Below are 17,823 nucleotides of genomic sequence, written 5' to 3'. Positions count from 1 at the left end.
ATATGTAATGGAATAGTTGAAGCCTTAAAAGTTTCAAATCTTAAGTACATTAAAATTCTACCTCTGGAAATTATTCCAAATGGTGCCAAACTTATGGAACCTTTAGATACATATTTTCATAGCTGTTGATAAAGTCATCATCTCTAGCCAGTTCCCAGAAACACATAAGCATGGTGCCCTACAGTTGTTATTTTTTCTATTTTACATCTACTAAGTAGACCTTCTTGTTCAGCTTTTCCCTTAATACTCATGAAAAAATTCTCAAATCATATTTTCATAAGGAATGCATACTGGTAATAAATGCCTACTTTCTAAATCAACTTCCTTTTTCATCCTACAAGAAAATGACTTTTGGAATAAACAAAAATATGGTCCCAGATGGTATTATTTACTTGTCCCAGAGCTAAAAGTTGAATATTCTAGGCTGTATGAATTTGGTCTAATGGCTAACATTGCCACATGTCAGGGATCACATTTCTTTGGACAGCATGGTCAACAATTACTCTAGCGAACTTGATCTCTGCATTTTCAGTGCCAGAGATATTTATGATTCTAAGTACATCATGCATAGCTTAAAGGTAAAAGAAACAGCAGGGGCATGGTTCCAACTGCTTAGTAAACAATTGTAGAAGGATGTTTATTAAAGCTGGCTCTCAAGTGACAGATAAATGCATAGTTCTATTATGCATGCTAAATTCAGCATGTGCAGGCTTAAAAGCAGATAGATCAAAACAAGAAAGATTTAAAAAATCATAAAGACAAAATGCAGCTATGTCAGTATGTGACAGGAAAATAATTTTGTCCTAAAAATGATCTCCCCTCAGCCCCTCAAGAAACATGTAACCACAATTTATGGAATAAAATTAAAAGCAAGTTAGTAGTGTTCCATTCCTTAAGTTGCCTTGCATAGGGCTTTAAAATCCCATTCAAATGGGCTCTCATTAAGCCAAGATACCATTCAATCCTATTTAAAAAAGGACCACATCACATAATTATGATGAATACTTCTTATTTATTAATGTGCAATGTTTAGTTCTTAAAAAAAAAAACCCAAAACGCGCACACATCAAAGACACTGAACGTTTTCTCCTTGTACAGCTTTTCCCAACACATAAGGTTCCACTGAATGATCTGTAGAACAGTTCACTTATTCAGCATCGGCATGTTTTTCAATTTTCACTGTCCAGAACCACAGTTACAGAAAAATGTACAAATATTGTAGATGGTGGGCTGTGCCGCTTCCACATGATTACAAATTCAGTTCCTTAGTTGTCTGGGGCTTTGTGTAAATGCCAATAAATGTGAAAGTTCACCCAACTGTACCTCTTAACCTTTGTTCCCAAAGGTAAAGGGCAGGATTTTTAATCAAGTAGCAATTTATCTTTAATTAGGAAAACATAATTAGGTATTATCACCTAATTGTAATTACTGGTTGGAGAAAGTCATATTTCATGAGTAGTGACCCACATTGGATTACAGTTCTCCTCTTACTGAATTTTGCATCTATATTTGTATTTGGCAGACAGCCAATACAATGTAAAAGGTGATCACTATGCTTCTCTGCAGTGCAGGTGCCAAAGTCACCAACTCTGCTGCCAAAGAGACAACCAAGAGATCCTTCCCAAACCACATCTTGTCAATGTCTGTTTCCTGCTCAGACATCAAGCGTAAATCAAAAGACTTGTATAAAAAAAATACCAGGTGAAATAAGTTAGAGAACTGTTCCACACTTCATTTCTGGTACAGTTAAGAACAGTTTAATGTCTCAAGGCACCACTATGGTTGAACATCAGATACATGGGTAGTTGGCTAATCTACTAGGCTGGAAAGTCGGTATGTAGCTTGTGCAGTTGTGAAAAGCAATCTCTAGAGGACTGTTAAATATATAGTAGGCACATGTATCATAATACAAATAGAAAACAATGAGTCCTAGAAAAAGCATGTTGAGCACCTTTGTGGCATTGTTCATATTTCTTTACCTAGCACTACGTAAACCTTACATTTACAAAAGGAAAGACTAATTTTTTAAAGTTACACTCAAGGTTACTGTTTGTGCTATCTCCACATAAGTGAATCTAGTTCGTAGGGGTACTTTTAGAAGTTGTTGGGTCTTGATCAGCTTCTGTTGCACTGGTGGATTCATTCAGGTGGGAGCTCAAGTTTTCAGATGTCAGGTGGGAGGACTTGTAAATGATCTCGTTGAAGTCGGACCTGATGCAAACCAAAGGAGGGTCGTTCAGTGGGTCTTCCACCGAGACCTGGGTGTTTTCTCGTGTGATTCCCATGTCTTTGCTATGTTCTGATGGGGATTTTCTTTTCATTCGAGTGTAAGTTTTGTCTTGATTCTCCATGCCTTGCTCATTTTTCAAAAACCGCCCAAAGAACCAAATGAAGAATCCAAACCACACAAAAGCTATTAAACTTGGAACAAAGGCCAGACACTTGACATCAAGGCTAGCCCCTATGAATCTGCTGTGCAAGAACATGTCTCCCTCAACATACGTTTTATTAGTCTGAGGGTTAGTGTGATTGGACCTCCATTCCCAGGACAGCTTGGTTCTGTTCAAATCCTTTAAGCTTTCTGAGTCTTTCACTGTATATATCTTCTGCCCTGGGCCAATATACTGCCCATACTCATGAGGTTTATAAAATATTTGGTTCTTCCACATATTAAGATCCAAAATCAAGACGAGAAAGATAATTCCATAGTTAAACCATTTACCTGCATTAAAAAAGAAATACTGCATTAATCAAAGACCCATAAAATTGCAATAGGGTTTTCTACAATAAAATGAAGATAATGGCATTAATATAAATTGTTCATATTTTAAACCTGTTAACAATTAAATTTTTGACAGTGCTATGCTGCCGTAAAGTGAATTGGCAAAGGAAGCTAACTAAATTCATTCTAGACATATGAAAAACCTAACTGTAGATCCCCAAACCAATATCTTATGATATTTATAGCAACAAGACTAAGTCCTTGTTTTATAGGCACCACAGCTACATCAAATTTGGCTCCATGTAGGTTATTTTCTAGTACATTTTAATTAGTGTTGAAAACAAAGTTCTAATGAAATTCTTAGAAAGTCCAATGTCTGATTGAACAGCTCTTGCAGTTTTATAATTATATTTGGGCAAGAAATAAATCATTTTGTAATGCAAGCACAGTAGTATATCAATTGAATTCACATTGCTGTTGCAGGTAACCTGTTGATTAAGCCATTAGTTGATGTGATTCAGATCAATAATCCTTGAGCAATTGTTTCAAGACTTTAAAAATAATTGCATTAAATTATCAATGGATGGAATGAATTCATCACAAATATGATCAAAACTAATGAACTACTTTAAAAGACATGATTTGGAGAGAATGTAACTACTACGATTTCTTTGCAGTCTTTAAAATCTTTTATAAACAAGATGTTATTTAGTGATGTCTTACTGAGTGGTGTCTTTACATCTGCAAATGCAAAGAATGTAGAAAAATTTCCAAGGGCTACTACTAGTATCCATTATAATATTTGTATTACTTCATTACAGATTTATAGCATCAAGTATATTGTAATGATATAGTGAAGTCCACTTTGTCATTTTGTTGTAGCAAATTTGGTGATATATGTAAAAAGCCCTAGAAGTTTCAATTATAATTTCAGCTACTATGCCCAAATTATTTTCTTTTTATTTGAAGATAATAGCATTGGACATTTTAAGTTACTACTTCTTTTCTTGTTTTGTTTTATGGTAGGTTCTTAGTATGCACCTGATCTAGTTTTGAAGTTCTAAGGAGTGATTTGAACTTAGTGTCAAATGTTATAAATATTTTATCATGTCTGGAAACAACATTCTCACTGTTCTAAGTTATTTTCTAGTTTGGGTTTGAAAAAAAAGCAAATAAACAAGGGGTGACAATATTTATTGAGCTCACAATCACTCTGTGTAGGACACATTGGTAGATAGCGAAGGCATATGTTTCTGCCTTCCAGAGGGAATTCATCATCTAGTTAGGGGAAAGGACAAAGACATCAACACATAACAATAAGAGGTCACGTTTGATAGATACCAAAAGAGTAATACAGAAGACAAATGCTGTAGATGTTGAGAACATGGAATAAAAACGGAGGAGTAATTTTAGGATTTTGGAGGAAGTTCCAATTCCTTAGGTCCTTGAAGGAAAAACACGACAGAGAACACTTTGGAAAAATTAGCTTTTTTAATTATTATTTTTTTAGTTTATGCTTTTATTATCCTTCAAAAAAAATAAGGTGACGTAGAAGAGAAGAGCCAAGAGGAGAGAGGAGAAAAAAGACTAGAGATCATTACAGGAAAAGCAAGGCAGGGTAGGGATAAAACAGATGAAGTGAAAATGTTCAGAGCTTCTCTCCTGGTATGAAGCACAGAGGTTGCTTATTTGAGGTCCTGGGGACTGAACTCAGGGCCTCCTGTGCAGCAAGCAAGCACTCTGTCCCCTGAACTATGTGTCTCAAATCTTGTCTGGTATTAAGGGGGCACTAATCTGTAGTTTCCTCAACAAACAGAAAGTTGAAGAGGGGCTTTGGGTTCTTCTCTGCTGTAGGAGATTCAGACCTATTCTCTTGCTATAAACTGCATGTGTTACCAAAACTAGATTAAATAATACAGGTAAGAGATCCTTGAGTTTGTATGACTGTCTGCCACAAATGTCTCCCTCTTTAAGTCTTTTAAAAATAAAATCACAAATAGGATAATCCCTCATAATGGGTTTTCTGTTGCTAGGGTTAACAGGATATAAAAAACTGGAGATAGCAGAATCAGAGGACTCAAGAACACTCATGGAGATTGGCAAAGGGTACTTTCTTGATGGGGAGAAGATGCTCCATGTGTTTATGGTCATAGAAAACATAAAAGACCAATAAAATTGCTGAAGCAAAGTGGAAGTGATGGGCACTGCCCAAACTAAGAAAAAAACACAGAGGATGGGAGGAGCTTTTCTCTATAGTTTCTAATTATTTTTCTACCAGTTGGATACTGCTGGATATTCTACCAGTTGGATACAGTCTGGCCCTTCATTTCCACATGAAATAATCAATTTATGTTATTTCTCACATGCCCTGAAGTCTGAATATTTACATGGAGTAGAGGAGAAGAAAATTAAAACTGTGAAGCCTAACTTCAATTAATGGCTATCATCCCCAGGCTCCCATACATCCTTACCAAACTGTGAGAGGGCATGCAGTGAGGAAATCAGCAGATGTAGGTCCCATCTCAACAGCAAACTTTGGTAATATGACCCCAGGTAACCTGTTCAGACTTGCTTCACCACAGTTATTCTATTTTCAAATTGAGGACACTAAATGAGATGGCTTCCAGTTCTATGATTTTTGCCTTCCTCCCCCAAATCCTTCTATTTATTAACTCCAGGTAGAGTCCAATTTTTTTTTATTCTATGAAATGAAGAACTAATACCAGTGTAACTATTCAAAGGATCTTTTTGTGAGAATAAAATAAGAGGCTATATCTGAAATATTAAGTTTGCCCAAAAAAATATAGGGTGGTATTATTTCTCCAGTTTCTTTCTTTTGCTTCCACAGTCCAGATAATGTAACATCTTGGTGATAGAAAAGAGTGAAAGACAGGTGTATGAGGCTTGTAACAAAGATATACCTGAAAGGTGATCAAAGTTTTCAGTTTGGATAAACTAGCATGACATTCTGAGTGTTGACATCTATGGGTAAGTCACCTGGGACCAGAAATCCAAGAGGCCCAGTTTGTAAATCCATGTAAATAGACTTCTTTAAATCAGCACATTTAACAGCTGAAAAATCCTTAGTCATTGACAGGTTGCCTACAACTTGCACTAGCACTGGGTCTGAGAAGAGTTCTTTTATATACACAGATTTTGAGGTGAAACAGCAAGGGGTGGTGTTCCCCAGAGTTGAGAGGCCCAAGTGAGGTGGGAAAGAGCAGAGGGGAGAGATAGGAGAAGGGAGTGAGGCAGGCTGCATATTAACATTCTAGTTCCTTTCATTTTCCTGTGGATGGGCCAGCACCCCCCTGCCCTTCACCCCCCACTGTCATAGCCACTCAGTTGACACTTGAAGCTGTTTAAAAGGGCAGAAGGAATGGTCCTTCTTTTTATTTGTGTGTGTTTCCAACCTCCTGATGCGACCTCCAGTCCATTTATCTATTTGCACAGAGGAAGGATATTCATCTTTCTCTCTATCATCCATCTTCCCATTTTCTCACACAGTGTTTTGTTACCTTGGTAATGCTTTCTCCTCTTTAAAAAAAAAAATTATTTTGCCCTGCGAGATGTGGTAAACCAGAAAGCAAAGTCAGGCAGGGCATCAGAATCTCTATGCTCTTGTCTATAAAGTGAAGGAGTTGAGCTGTATAATCCTTCAGGTTTCTTCCTAGCCTGAAAAGTCTCTTTGATGAGTCTGTGAAATAAACATTGCCTAAACCTTAATGTTTTATGATGGGCCAGAAAAATCTCACCATTAGAGCAAAACAGATGGAATACACAGTTTTCATATGGAGAAAGGTTTCCTTTAAAAAAAAAACTGTATATTCTGAGAAACACAGTTTACCATAAAAAATAAATTTGAGTCCCTGAAATGACCCATATGGAAAGGATATAGACACAAAATGGAGAGAATAGAAAGGACTTCTTCTGTAGCCATTTCCCCAAGTGTGCTGTTGTGCATATATGATCAACAGTGACGAGAGGTTCAGTGTTTCCGCATTAATCACACGAGAGCTTTGCATTTCCCCCGTTGTTTCAGCTGCACAGCATGATGTAAATCAGCAAGGAGGTAGGCTAAGAATCCATACGTTATTCCTATTAATCTCCTTGTTGAAATACCTCACTGTCTCCTTTAATGAGAAATCACTGCATGGTGTTGGTGGGATTACCACTTTCTTGTATTTTGTGCTTTTAATGAATCTTACTGATTGTCAGAAATGATATTATAATGGAAATTTTATCTTTTTACTTTGTGGGATTTTATAGAATTCTGGGACAGTTAATTTTAAAAGGATTCTTCATTAAATATCACCCTCACTTAACACAGCAAATGACAACAATTTGGGGGAAAGTGTTATTTTTATAAGTTAAGGGGAAAGGCAATAAAGTGCTGATATTTCTACCATATAATAAACCAGTCATGATTCAAACATGCAACTATGATTGTGTGTGTGTGGTGTGTGTGTGTCTGTTACTGAGATTGAACCCAGGGGACCTTTTCCACTGAGCTATGTTCCAGCCCTTTTAATTTTTTTTTTTTTTTTTTTTTGAGACAAGGGCTTGCTAAGTTGCTGAGGCTGGCTTTGAACTTGGAACTTCTTGCCTCAGCCTTCTGAGGCACAGGTACCACTATGCCTGGTAACTCCAGTTTTTAATCCTTTACTCAGCACATTTGCCAGTTAGCACTATGATTGAGCTGTTCTGTGGGCACCTCTTCAACTGGGATTTGACACTACTCAGCCAGACACCCAGGGCAGGTGCACTAGAGTCATGGTCCACAAAGCTCTTCAGCATCCATCATGGGACAGCAGGAAACCATGGCCTTGAAGAAGACAAATTTTGGATAAATAAAATAGTTTTCTATCAATCTTCTTGGCCTTATTCAATGTTCTCTTATTTTAGACAGAGCAGTGAAAACAGGGCTCACTGAGTTATCACCTCTTCAGGTCTCTCCCTAAATAATTGGGGGATCACTAGAAACCACTTAAGGACTTAGGTCATGAAGAGAACATTTAGTAAACTGAAGATATTTACTTACTAATTTATGAATTAATAATAATTGAGTTAGTAAAGTACCTTCTTAAGACTTAAAAGCAAATTGATAAAGCTTCTTAAAGTGCCTCTCTTGTCATTACTAACTTCCTAAGTGGGAGACTATTCCTTTCAGAAGTAATTCAATATGACAAGTACAGGTAGTACTTGGTAGATCACTTTGTGATAATAAAAATAAAAAGAAGAGGCCATGCGGGTGTACTGAATTAGATGGCCATTAGCCTATGACTTTCTTGAAAATGCATCATGGGAATGGTGTCATGCTCATTTCTCTGTTCTCTGGATCCTAGCCTGGTTTTTGACACACATTAACTCAGAAAATGTCCGTTAACCAACATATATATTCTGAGACAATGTGCCCAGAAAAATACAAAGAATGAAGTCTTAGTGTTTTGAATCAAATGCATATGTTGCAATCATGTGGTGACGTCCAGATATGCCTAAATTGGATATAATCTGGAAAATTGGGAAAAGCAAAATATTCATATCTCTAAAATTATGATTTATTCTGTATTCTAAGTCCTTTTCTCTGGCTGTGAAGACATTCCTGAAGGGGATGTGAGTTTTATTGCAAAAATGCATGAATGAAGACAGGATGCTCAGCTTGAGTTGGGCAGACTAACTCAGGTCCAGCAAGGACTCACAGGCTATGGGGCAAAGCAACCAGAGCCCTGAAGACAAGTTTTGTATGAATAAAAGGAATTGTTGCTTCCTATAAAAGTAAACATAGTTAACTTCCAGAACTGTACAAATGCATTGAAAATGAAAATAGCTTCAGGAGAGATTTGGAAAAATTCCCCATTGAGAGACAAGCAAGAGGTCTTCATGTACTCTGGAAAATTTGTGATCTTTGGGGACCGTCATTGTGGACAGGATGTATCATATTTCCCTATAACAAGTCCCTTGCTGATCTTGTCAGAATCTTATGCTGGATGGACTAGAATCCTGACCCTCCCCGGCACTACCCCTCAGCTGATTGACATAGGAGAACTCTTTAAGAAAACAATCTCTGGGAGCTCATTTGCCAGAAATCACACACCTATGGAAATAAAATGAAGGGCTTTTATTCATTAGTTTGCACATCCTCGCTGTTGTTGAGCACCTGTGCCCTCACACCACTCAGGAAACTGAAGTGGAACACAGACGCTGTGGAAGCTTGTTTACTTCTACATTTTCCATTTTTGCCGAAAGGGTTCCCGGGGGCATCATTGTGCCAACAGTGAGAACTCTTCTCGTGGCTGCAGAGGCCTTCCTTCTGGCCTTTCCCTCAACCCCCTCCTAATTTACTCAGATGATGGCCACCGATGGGACACTTCCTTTGTCTAGCTGGGATGACAGATGGCAGAGTTTCCACCGGGATTGGCATTAATAGGACTCAGAGGAGTTTCTGAGACTGAATTGAGAGGCCATTCCTCTCTCGCCTCCAGAGGTTTAGTGCATCACATTTTTTAAATCCATCTCTGCACTCACCTTTTAGGTAAAAGGGAAGAGGGCAGAGGGGATAATTATGCAGTCGCTTTTAGCATTATTCTTTAAGAGAAGAACAATGGACTTGGGCTAAAAGTACCAATGTGATGAATCACTAATCACTTATCCCTTTGTTAGCTGAAGTCAAAATTCCAAGAAAAAATGTTTTAACACACCCTTGGATAAAGATGATTTATTTTTATAAGCTGTAGCCCAGCTTATAAAATGAAAGCTCATACATACTGCAGCAAACCATCTGTCAAGGGGGATCCAGATGAGCTAAACAGATGCAACAATTCAAGTTATTTCTGACATGCATAAATAAAGCTAGCTTGGAATCAGGATTAAAAAATACTCAAATCCTAAATGCTTTTAAAATGTCAATGGGAACTCATCAGTGTCAGATAACCCTCTGCATAGAGCATTGCGCCGGGAGAGAGCATTTTCCATTCCAGCTTTCTTCTGCCTGAGGACTCATGACAGTAGGTAACAGCAGAGCACTCAGAATAGTGGATAAATGGTAAGAGAACGCTTTCTCAGGCTACCCAATGTTTCGAATGAAATAGGAAACACAAGCTCTGCATGAATGAAAGGAAAAACTTTAGGTAAAAAATAGAGAAAGCTTACTACAGGGCAGGCGATGTTTTAAGGGGCTTGCACTTGTACGTTAATTCTCAGAACTGTTCCCATTTAGGAGATAAGAAACTGAGCCTCTGAGAAGTTAAGGAACTTGATGACGGAGGGCCACACCACCAATAAGTACAGAGCTGCAGCACATGCATCAAACCTTTACCCTCAGTTGCTTCAGAATGTGCTGAATGCCTTGTCTAGGTCATAGAAACGTGGCAGCTGGGGCCAAGGTGGGGCCGCCTCTGACTCTGGAAGACCCTTGGCTGTTATTGCCCTGGCTCTTCGAGTGCAGTATAAACACAGGGAGATAGAGAATTAAACAACAGCAGATGAGGTAGAGAGGGAAGATGGGAGGGGAGGGGAGGGGGGATAGTAGGGGATAGGAAAGGTAGCAGAATACAACAGTCACTAATATGCCATTATGTAAAAACGTGAGTGTGTAACTGATGTGATTCTGCAATTTGTATTTGGGGTAAAAATGGGAGTTCATAATCCAATTGAGTCAAATGTATGAAAGATGATATATCATGAGCTTTGTAATGTTTTGCACAACCAATAAAAAAAAAGAAAAAAAAATGAAGCAATGGGGGAAGGCATCTAGGAGCCCTCAGGATTCCTTTCTATCCCTGGTCCCTGCTTCTTCTGTGAACACCCAGACTAGCACCTTTCCCTGATCATTCTCCACTTTGAGACAATTTCGGTTGGTTCAGCTCTGAACTTTCCAGCTCCTGGAAGGAAGGACTCTGCCATATGCCTTTCTTACCGGCTATTCTATTGAATTTGCATTTTGGTTTTAACAATTGCATATGAAAATGAATAAAAGCTGAGATTAGATGAATTCTGCCTATAGAAATGTTTCTCAGCAGCAGAATTTCTCTAAGAGTACTCCTCTGGCTGCCTGCCCCGTTATCACATGTTGTTGAGAGAACGATGAATTCAAGGCCCTGCCCCCATACCACAGGCATTAAATCCTGGGTGTATGTATGACTGATGGATTTCTTTTTTAACGTCTCCAGGTGATTCTAGCATACTTTAAAGTTTGAGTTCCATGATGAATATAGAGGGCTTCATGCTTAGTCACCACCCCAGTGTGATAAGTATATTTGCTTCTCAAGGAAAGTACTGAAGTGTCCTTTAAAAACAAAGCAAATGTTGGGGCAGCTGGTCAACAAGTAAGCATTTGCAGTTCACATGGAATCTTGCAAGAAATTTTTCCATCTAATTATGGAGAATATTAAAATACATGACAAAGCACAGTATTTTGGAAATTTTATCTAAGCTTTCCCCCCAGAAACAATTGTCTTATAAGGTGAGATAAAGTAGAAGGCCCTTCAGGATTAGATGCTTTTCCATAGTAACCTCTGCACCTTGCCAGCTTCTTCAGTTGATTAACAGAAAAGAGGTAGTAATAGAAACAGAGCACAATGAGAGGGGAAGAGCTCTTTCTTCAGCCTCAAACTTGTAGCCATTTTCCCAGGTATTTTAACAATGGGTCTGTGGAGGCATGTGAACAAATTGGATTTATCACAAATCAGAGTTAATGGGAGAATTCTGAATGGCAAAGCCCTCCCCTCCCCTACTTTATTTTGAATTTAAACACCAGAATCCTCAAAGGCCTTCCCAGTAGATCCAAGTAATAATTATTTTCATGGCCAATTTCATGGAGACATTCTGGAGTCATCTGCAGCTTCTCCATCAAAGAGGAGCACTTCTAAATCATCAATGTCACCTGGGGAAATCTCATTCCCTTGCCCTTTCCCAGACCTTCTAGGTCAGACCCATTAGAGATGGAGCCCAATGATCCATATAAGGTTCCTCCAGTGATGTGGCTATGTTCCCACCTTCTGAAAAATCTTATTTACATGCAATCTTCATTACTAAAATTTAAGTAGTTTTTCTTCCTGTACAGCTTTTAGAAAATAATACGGGGGGTGGGAAGGGGCAAGAGTTTCAAGTCACGTGTCTGCTTTTCTCTAAATGTAGTGTGAACTTTACTTTAATGTCAATGACACTGGAGTTTCAGGGAGTCCTGTGTGCATGGCTCCCTTCCAAGGCACTTCAGATAATTTTCTAATATACTTTTGTATTCATCTTTTTAAGAAAAAGTATTCAAATTGTGTAAACATTGCTCATTACAAATCCTGAATCTTCTTCCTTCAATAAAGGACAGTGTATATAATAACAAAGTCATGTAAAATAGCCCTAAATTAAATATTTTTAACAGCTCAATTTTTTTTTAACTAATGTGTTCTTCAATTGTTTTTTTTTTTTTTTTAATTGCCTTAAACCAATGTTCTGCACTTAAGCAGTATATTTTTGACAGGCATTCTGATAGTCAGAGACAATACTAGCACAGTAATAGCCTGGGACAAGAGCTAGTAGCTAGAACAGATGGTCCAGGCAAAAGCCCACCCAAAGGGATATGCTGATGCCATGTGTACGATAGCTGTTTTAGAAGTCCGAGAGGGTAGCATGCTGCAGAGATTAAGTGGGGACTCAGAAACCACACTATGTGACCTGAACTCAAATTGATTGATTTACCCAGCGAATTTAATAGATGGGACTCATTCATTTTGAATAGGAAAAGAAACCTGCTGCATCTTCCTTATTCATGAGCTCATTCTCCAATTTAGGAAGGTCGCCTCACGCTCAAAGGAAAAAACAGCCTCCAAGCTGGGAAGCAAAGGTTTTCTGCAGTGTTCAGATGTTAAGGTTTTCTGTGCTTGGGCTATTTTTATTCAGCAGCACAGACGGTAGTGTAAGCACAGATTTCTTCAGCAATTTTTATTATAGCAGGTGTGGGATCTTAGGCCATTGTCCTTAAAACACATGTGCCTTCATTCCCTGCATTTGAACAGCTTGGGAGCTAATGCCAATTTATCTGTGATAATTCAGCTGTCTGCTTCTTGTTATAAAGAAAAAGAAGTATAAAATGTAACTCCAGGAAGCCTTTTTTTTTTCAGATGAGAATGACTAAAATTTCATGAAAGAACATTACAACAGATCATATTTTAGTCATTTCAAAAGCAGGAAATATTTGAAAATGAAATACTCTGGGGTCTACAATAGAATCACTTAAGACAAACCCATGTTCAGAAACAGAAGTAGGTTTAACAAAATGAACGGGTAAGTGTCCTAACTCCATAATGGCATATGAACTGACTGGAGCATTTGGAATTCCATTGTCTTGATCTCGGTAGAAAATGAAGAAGTTTTAATGTTGAAAATGTATACCACACATTGTGAGAAAAGAAATACCCAATGAGCAAGATCAAAGCCGTGTAGTACATGGAGAATGGCAGAAGTGTTATCTGTTTCAAAGATGTGTCCTCCCCCTTCCATAATCATATACTGGAATGCTACGAGGGGCAACCCAGCAGGGGTCTGTGTGCCCCTGGTTCACTTTGATTCCAAGAAGGAATATCTGCTAGTTACCACAATTGGAACATAAGTAGAGGTGACATGTTTATTTTTCAGGCCAAGGTGGTTAAACAACAGGTAAGTCTTAAACATCTTCCCTATTATTTTTATCATCATCTACCTGTTGGATGTTAACACTAAAATTGTCAAGGCTATTAGTAGCCTAAGTCTCAGATTGATGGTGCTCAGTCCCCAGCCAACACGAACCACCTTTGAGAGAGAAAATTGAATTGGTGCCTCTCAAATGTTTTGGTTTGCTTGTTTAGAGCAAACACTGGATAGCAGACAATCGAATGATGTTCAGTTATATAGCATACCTGTTATGTGAATGCGGTATTCCTCCTTGAAGATCTTCTGGAAGAAAGGGATCTTGAACTGCATGTGAGGAGTGTGCAACCCAGGGAGGTTTACATCGACATCTCCCATGAAGTGGGGGAATTCCCAGTCCTGTCAGAGAAAATCAACATAAAATCATATTTGTGATTTGTTTCATTTCCAAGTAGCAAAAACTTCCCAAACTGACTTCTTAAAAGTATTCATTTTATAATCATTTAAATGCAGACAGCTGTTGGATGCATCAATTTCATTCTGTGATGGTTATTTTATGTACATTAGGTAGCAGTATGCATTCAAAATCAAAATTAAGTCATAACTTAGATCCTTAGATTTTTCTCTTTAATGTAGTCATAATAAACTAACACAGAAATGATTTACATCTATATATGTTTATCTCTTGCATTCTGGAGAACTGATCTTACATTTTTAGAGAAAGGAAGTGATCTGTATTTAATAAATTTGAAATAAATATGTTATATTTTGTTTTGTTATTTTTAAAAAATATGAACCTCTAATAACATGTGTTGTAGAAGAGGACAAAGTAAAGAGGATTTCATTCACTTAACCAAATTCTTCAACTTATACCAGGGGGCTTTATTAATCATCTCTGCTAGCAGCTGTTCAGAATGTACAGTATCAAATATTCCTGTCCAGATTTCTTGGAATTCAGATCAATTTGAGCCAAAAGATGGAGGACCTGACACGGTGGCACTAGAGACCAACAGGGAACTAATTCCCACACTGACATTAGTTATTTTGTGTCTCACCTGCTCTTGGTTTTTAGAGAGAGGCACCAAATTAAAGTTCATGATGAGTATATAAAGAAACAATACATTAAATCTGAAAAAACATTTGAGATGGATTCACAGGTATTAATACACACAATTCTGCTTTAATTACTAAATTATCATGAAATCATCAGTGCTATATCTAATTAATATTTTAACCAACTTAAATATGAAAGTCTTGAACAAAATATTAATTTGAAATTTCAATCCATTAGCTGAATGTAAAACAGTTAAATTTATCCAAGACTTCTACCTATGTAGCTGACAGAAGTTTGCAAATAGGACTGCCTGAACTTTTTAGGAGTTTCCATGTCCATTCCACTACTCTGTCTGTTGAGCACACTGACTAAAGAAGAATAAGGCTGGAGGGAAGGAGGCTGTGTGAGTAGAGTAAAGCCTTCAGTGTCTAGTAGGTTCCTCATCTGGGAATCATTTCAAGCTGACAATATGAAAAAAGTACACAAAGAAAAAAGATGAAAGAATGCATCATATCTTTTCTATCAGTGTGTGTGTGTGTGTGTGTGTGTGTGTGAATGAATCTCATATTGGTCTCGCCTCCCCTTATTTTTCAGATACCATCAGCAAATAGACATGTCATTTGGAAAGTTTAGAAAATCCAAAGCACTAAAGCTGAATGAATTTGGAATATTTTGATCTGAAACATTAGCAAAAACTGAATTGGTAATGGTACCTGTTAACTACTGGTAAGGCTGTAGTGTAGCATTTGCCTTCCCTTTTTCCCTCACTAATACCATCTTTTGCTCTTTCTGTGCTACTTGCAAGAAAATTTATATTAAATTTAGGCCTTTGTTAAAATATAACTGATGAAAACATATGCTTGGAAAAGAAAATGACTTGTAACTAGAATATCTTTCACTTGCCCTGGATAAATGACACCTTATCATCGATACAGCAATTCTCTTTTCATTTCTTGGCTTAAGGAAAAGAATATTTCCTGGTAGTAATTGGGCCATTGTATTTAGAATTGGCTTCTTTTTAGAAAGACATTTCTTGGATGCTCCCATTTGGTTTTTCCTTTTGTGAAACTGAACTTTTCTACTGGGTGTGAAATTGGTTTTGGTTTGAAAGCAATCTCTGGAGATTTCATGTGAACTGCGATCAAAATTCCATTCACTGAAAAGTGGTTTCTCAATTATTTCCCACCTGTACTTGGAGATAGAAAGAAGAGTTAAGGAAATGGGGAGTAGAGGGAAAAGGGAGAAGAAGAAGTCTTGATGTTTATGTGGATGATGACTTTTGGGATTCTTAAAAGATGCTCAGGGAAGGGAGTCAGTGGCAGGGGCTGGGGGTTGAGATATGAGAAAAAGAGGTGGTGCCATATAAGAATTTTTTCTTAAAAAATCATAAGCAAAAAGATGATGTCTTATTCATAAAGTCTTCCAGATCCACTCCTTCTATTTTATTTTTATAATAATCATGTTTTGCTTTGTCAAAACTTTTAATCCCTCAACTCCCTGTCTCCAATCTCTTCCTCAACTACTCCAGTTATTACAATTCAATTCCTACTCTACGTAGCTCTTCAAACTTATTATTCTTGAATCAGTGTAAACTCTGGCCTAAATTGACTTGGGGTGGGATGGAAAGAACTGCTACCATTTTTTCAGAACATTTTGAGCTCATCTTAATGGAAAATGGATGTATGAGGTTAATGAAATGTCGGTTATTTATTGAAAGAAGGCAGAAAAAGGAGGAGGATGGTCTTCTGAGCCTTCCTAGATTTCAGTCTCTTCATGTACAGATTGCTCTTGAAAATATCCACATCACAGTTTTTGGGGGGAGGATGAGGTGATGCCTGAACAGCAATTGGCATACAGGGGAAAGTCATGGAAATGGCCAACATGCATAGTTGATTTCCTCGAATGATTCCAAGGTCAGGTTTATTCTGAGAGTAAAGCAGAGGAAGCTGGATCTGTTTTCTAAGGGTCACATGTTGGTGGCTTTAATGAAGTGTCGGCTTTAAGATCTAAAGGAAAAGAAAGAGAATTATCTTTTTGCCTTCATCCCTTGCATAGCACTCCCCACCACCACACCTCTGGCTGGGATTTGGCCAGAGCAGAGACCTGCCCAGGTCAGGAAAAAAGGGGGAGCACCTCGCTCAAAGGCATATAGGCGTGGCCTCATGAGGAAGACAGAAAAGACTTTAATGTTTCCTGGTGCAATGTGAGTCACAGTGACCTCCAGAAATAACTGTGGGAGATTTAAATGATTCAGAGAGGACTTCTATGCATGTAGGAGAGTGAGCCAGCAACATGTGTAATTAAAGGCTGAGGAAACCATGGACATTTGTGTTATAAATTATTGAGTACTTGCAATGTTCTAATATCATCCTAGGATGTATGCTCTTATTGTCTCTCTGTGTGTGAATTTAAATACCTCATCTATTTATCTATCTGCACATACATTCAAAATAATCCTGAAAACTTGTTATTATTGACACATTTCTCCAGTTTTATTGAGGTATAGTGTACAAATAAAAATCATATGTACTTAATTAAAGTCACAATGTGATGTTTCGATATATGTATTCATTATGAAATAACTATCATAAATTAATTAAAACATCCATCCACAGATGGAGATTTGCCTCAGAGAAGTTATTTGTCCAAAGTGGAAAAAAGGGTCATGCAGCAGAGCCCAAGTTTTAACTGGTTCCAAAGAACCCATACTTTCCACCAGGCCAGGCTGTCATTAACCATGAAAAGTAACATTATTTTCTGTTTTTAATTTGCAAATGGAATTATTTTTACCTGCTTTGTGTTCTGAATGAGAAGCACCAATGATCATCTACATATCTCTAAGAACCAATGTCATACGGGTTTTAAATTTTCTCTCCCCAACCCCAAAGGGCTGCCATTTATCTGACCCTAATGTGAACAGGAAGACCAGCTTTAACTCTTTCTCCATGGAGCAGCTGTCCCAGGGACTGTTGGCTTTTATCAGACTGCCAAGAGGCGGATGGTTTGACCAATGGGTGATTTACAGCAAATACTGAGACTGTCTTGGCATCATGAATATGGGTGCATAGCCAGTTTTATACACATATTAAATATGTGTATGTTATGAGAATCATGGTTTCCTTTCCTTCTGCATGAATGTAAAACTGCATATTTTGAACACAAGATAAAGTACTTATTAAGAGAATAATAAGCAAGATGTGTTCAGTTACTAAACTCACGGTAGATAGGCACATCTTGGAAATGCACATTATGAAATGTTCATTAATTTTGTTCTTCAAAAAGTGTTATCAGTGTTTAGTAATTCAAAGCCTTCTTACTGTTCTCTGCTATTAAATCCAGCAATAACTGGCAGAAGTCTATCAGATTTGTGGTTCAGTGGTGTGAGAATTATCTAGGCACATGGTATTATGCTATTCTGGTTCTCATC

The 17,823-nt window shown here is 37.7% G+C and overlaps 1 protein-coding gene across 4 annotated transcripts in view; it reads right to left on the bottom strand.

The window, feature by feature from the left end:
• Window positions 1-1,003: 1,003 nt before the first annotated feature.
• Window positions 1,004-17,823, bottom strand: part of Tmem117 (transmembrane protein 117) — a 469,276-nt gene continuing 452,456 nt past the window's right edge. For 3 of the 4 annotated variants that reach the window (XM_046436357.2, XM_046436358.2, XM_046436359.2), the window contains 2 exons: window positions 13,612-13,741; window positions 1,004-2,722 (listed from right to left, as the gene is read on the bottom strand). In XM_046436357.2, coding sequence (XP_046292313.1) covers window positions 2,076-2,722; window positions 13,612-13,741 — 777 coding nt within the window. In that variant the 3' untranslated portion in view covers window positions 1,004-2,075. The other variant, XM_046436360.2, reaches the window with a different exon arrangement.

Source organism: Marmota monax, unplaced genomic scaffold (genome assembly GCF_021218885.2).
Source record: "Marmota monax isolate L192 unplaced genomic scaffold, Marmota_monax_Labrador192_F-V1.1 WCK01_AAM20220418_F8-fsc00012, whole genome shotgun sequence".
Lineage (NCBI taxonomy): Eukaryota > Metazoa > Chordata > Mammalia > Rodentia > Sciuridae > Marmota > Marmota monax.
The sequence above is the reverse complement of the archived record's forward strand: the minus strand, read 5'-3'. Positions and strand labels throughout refer to the sequence as shown.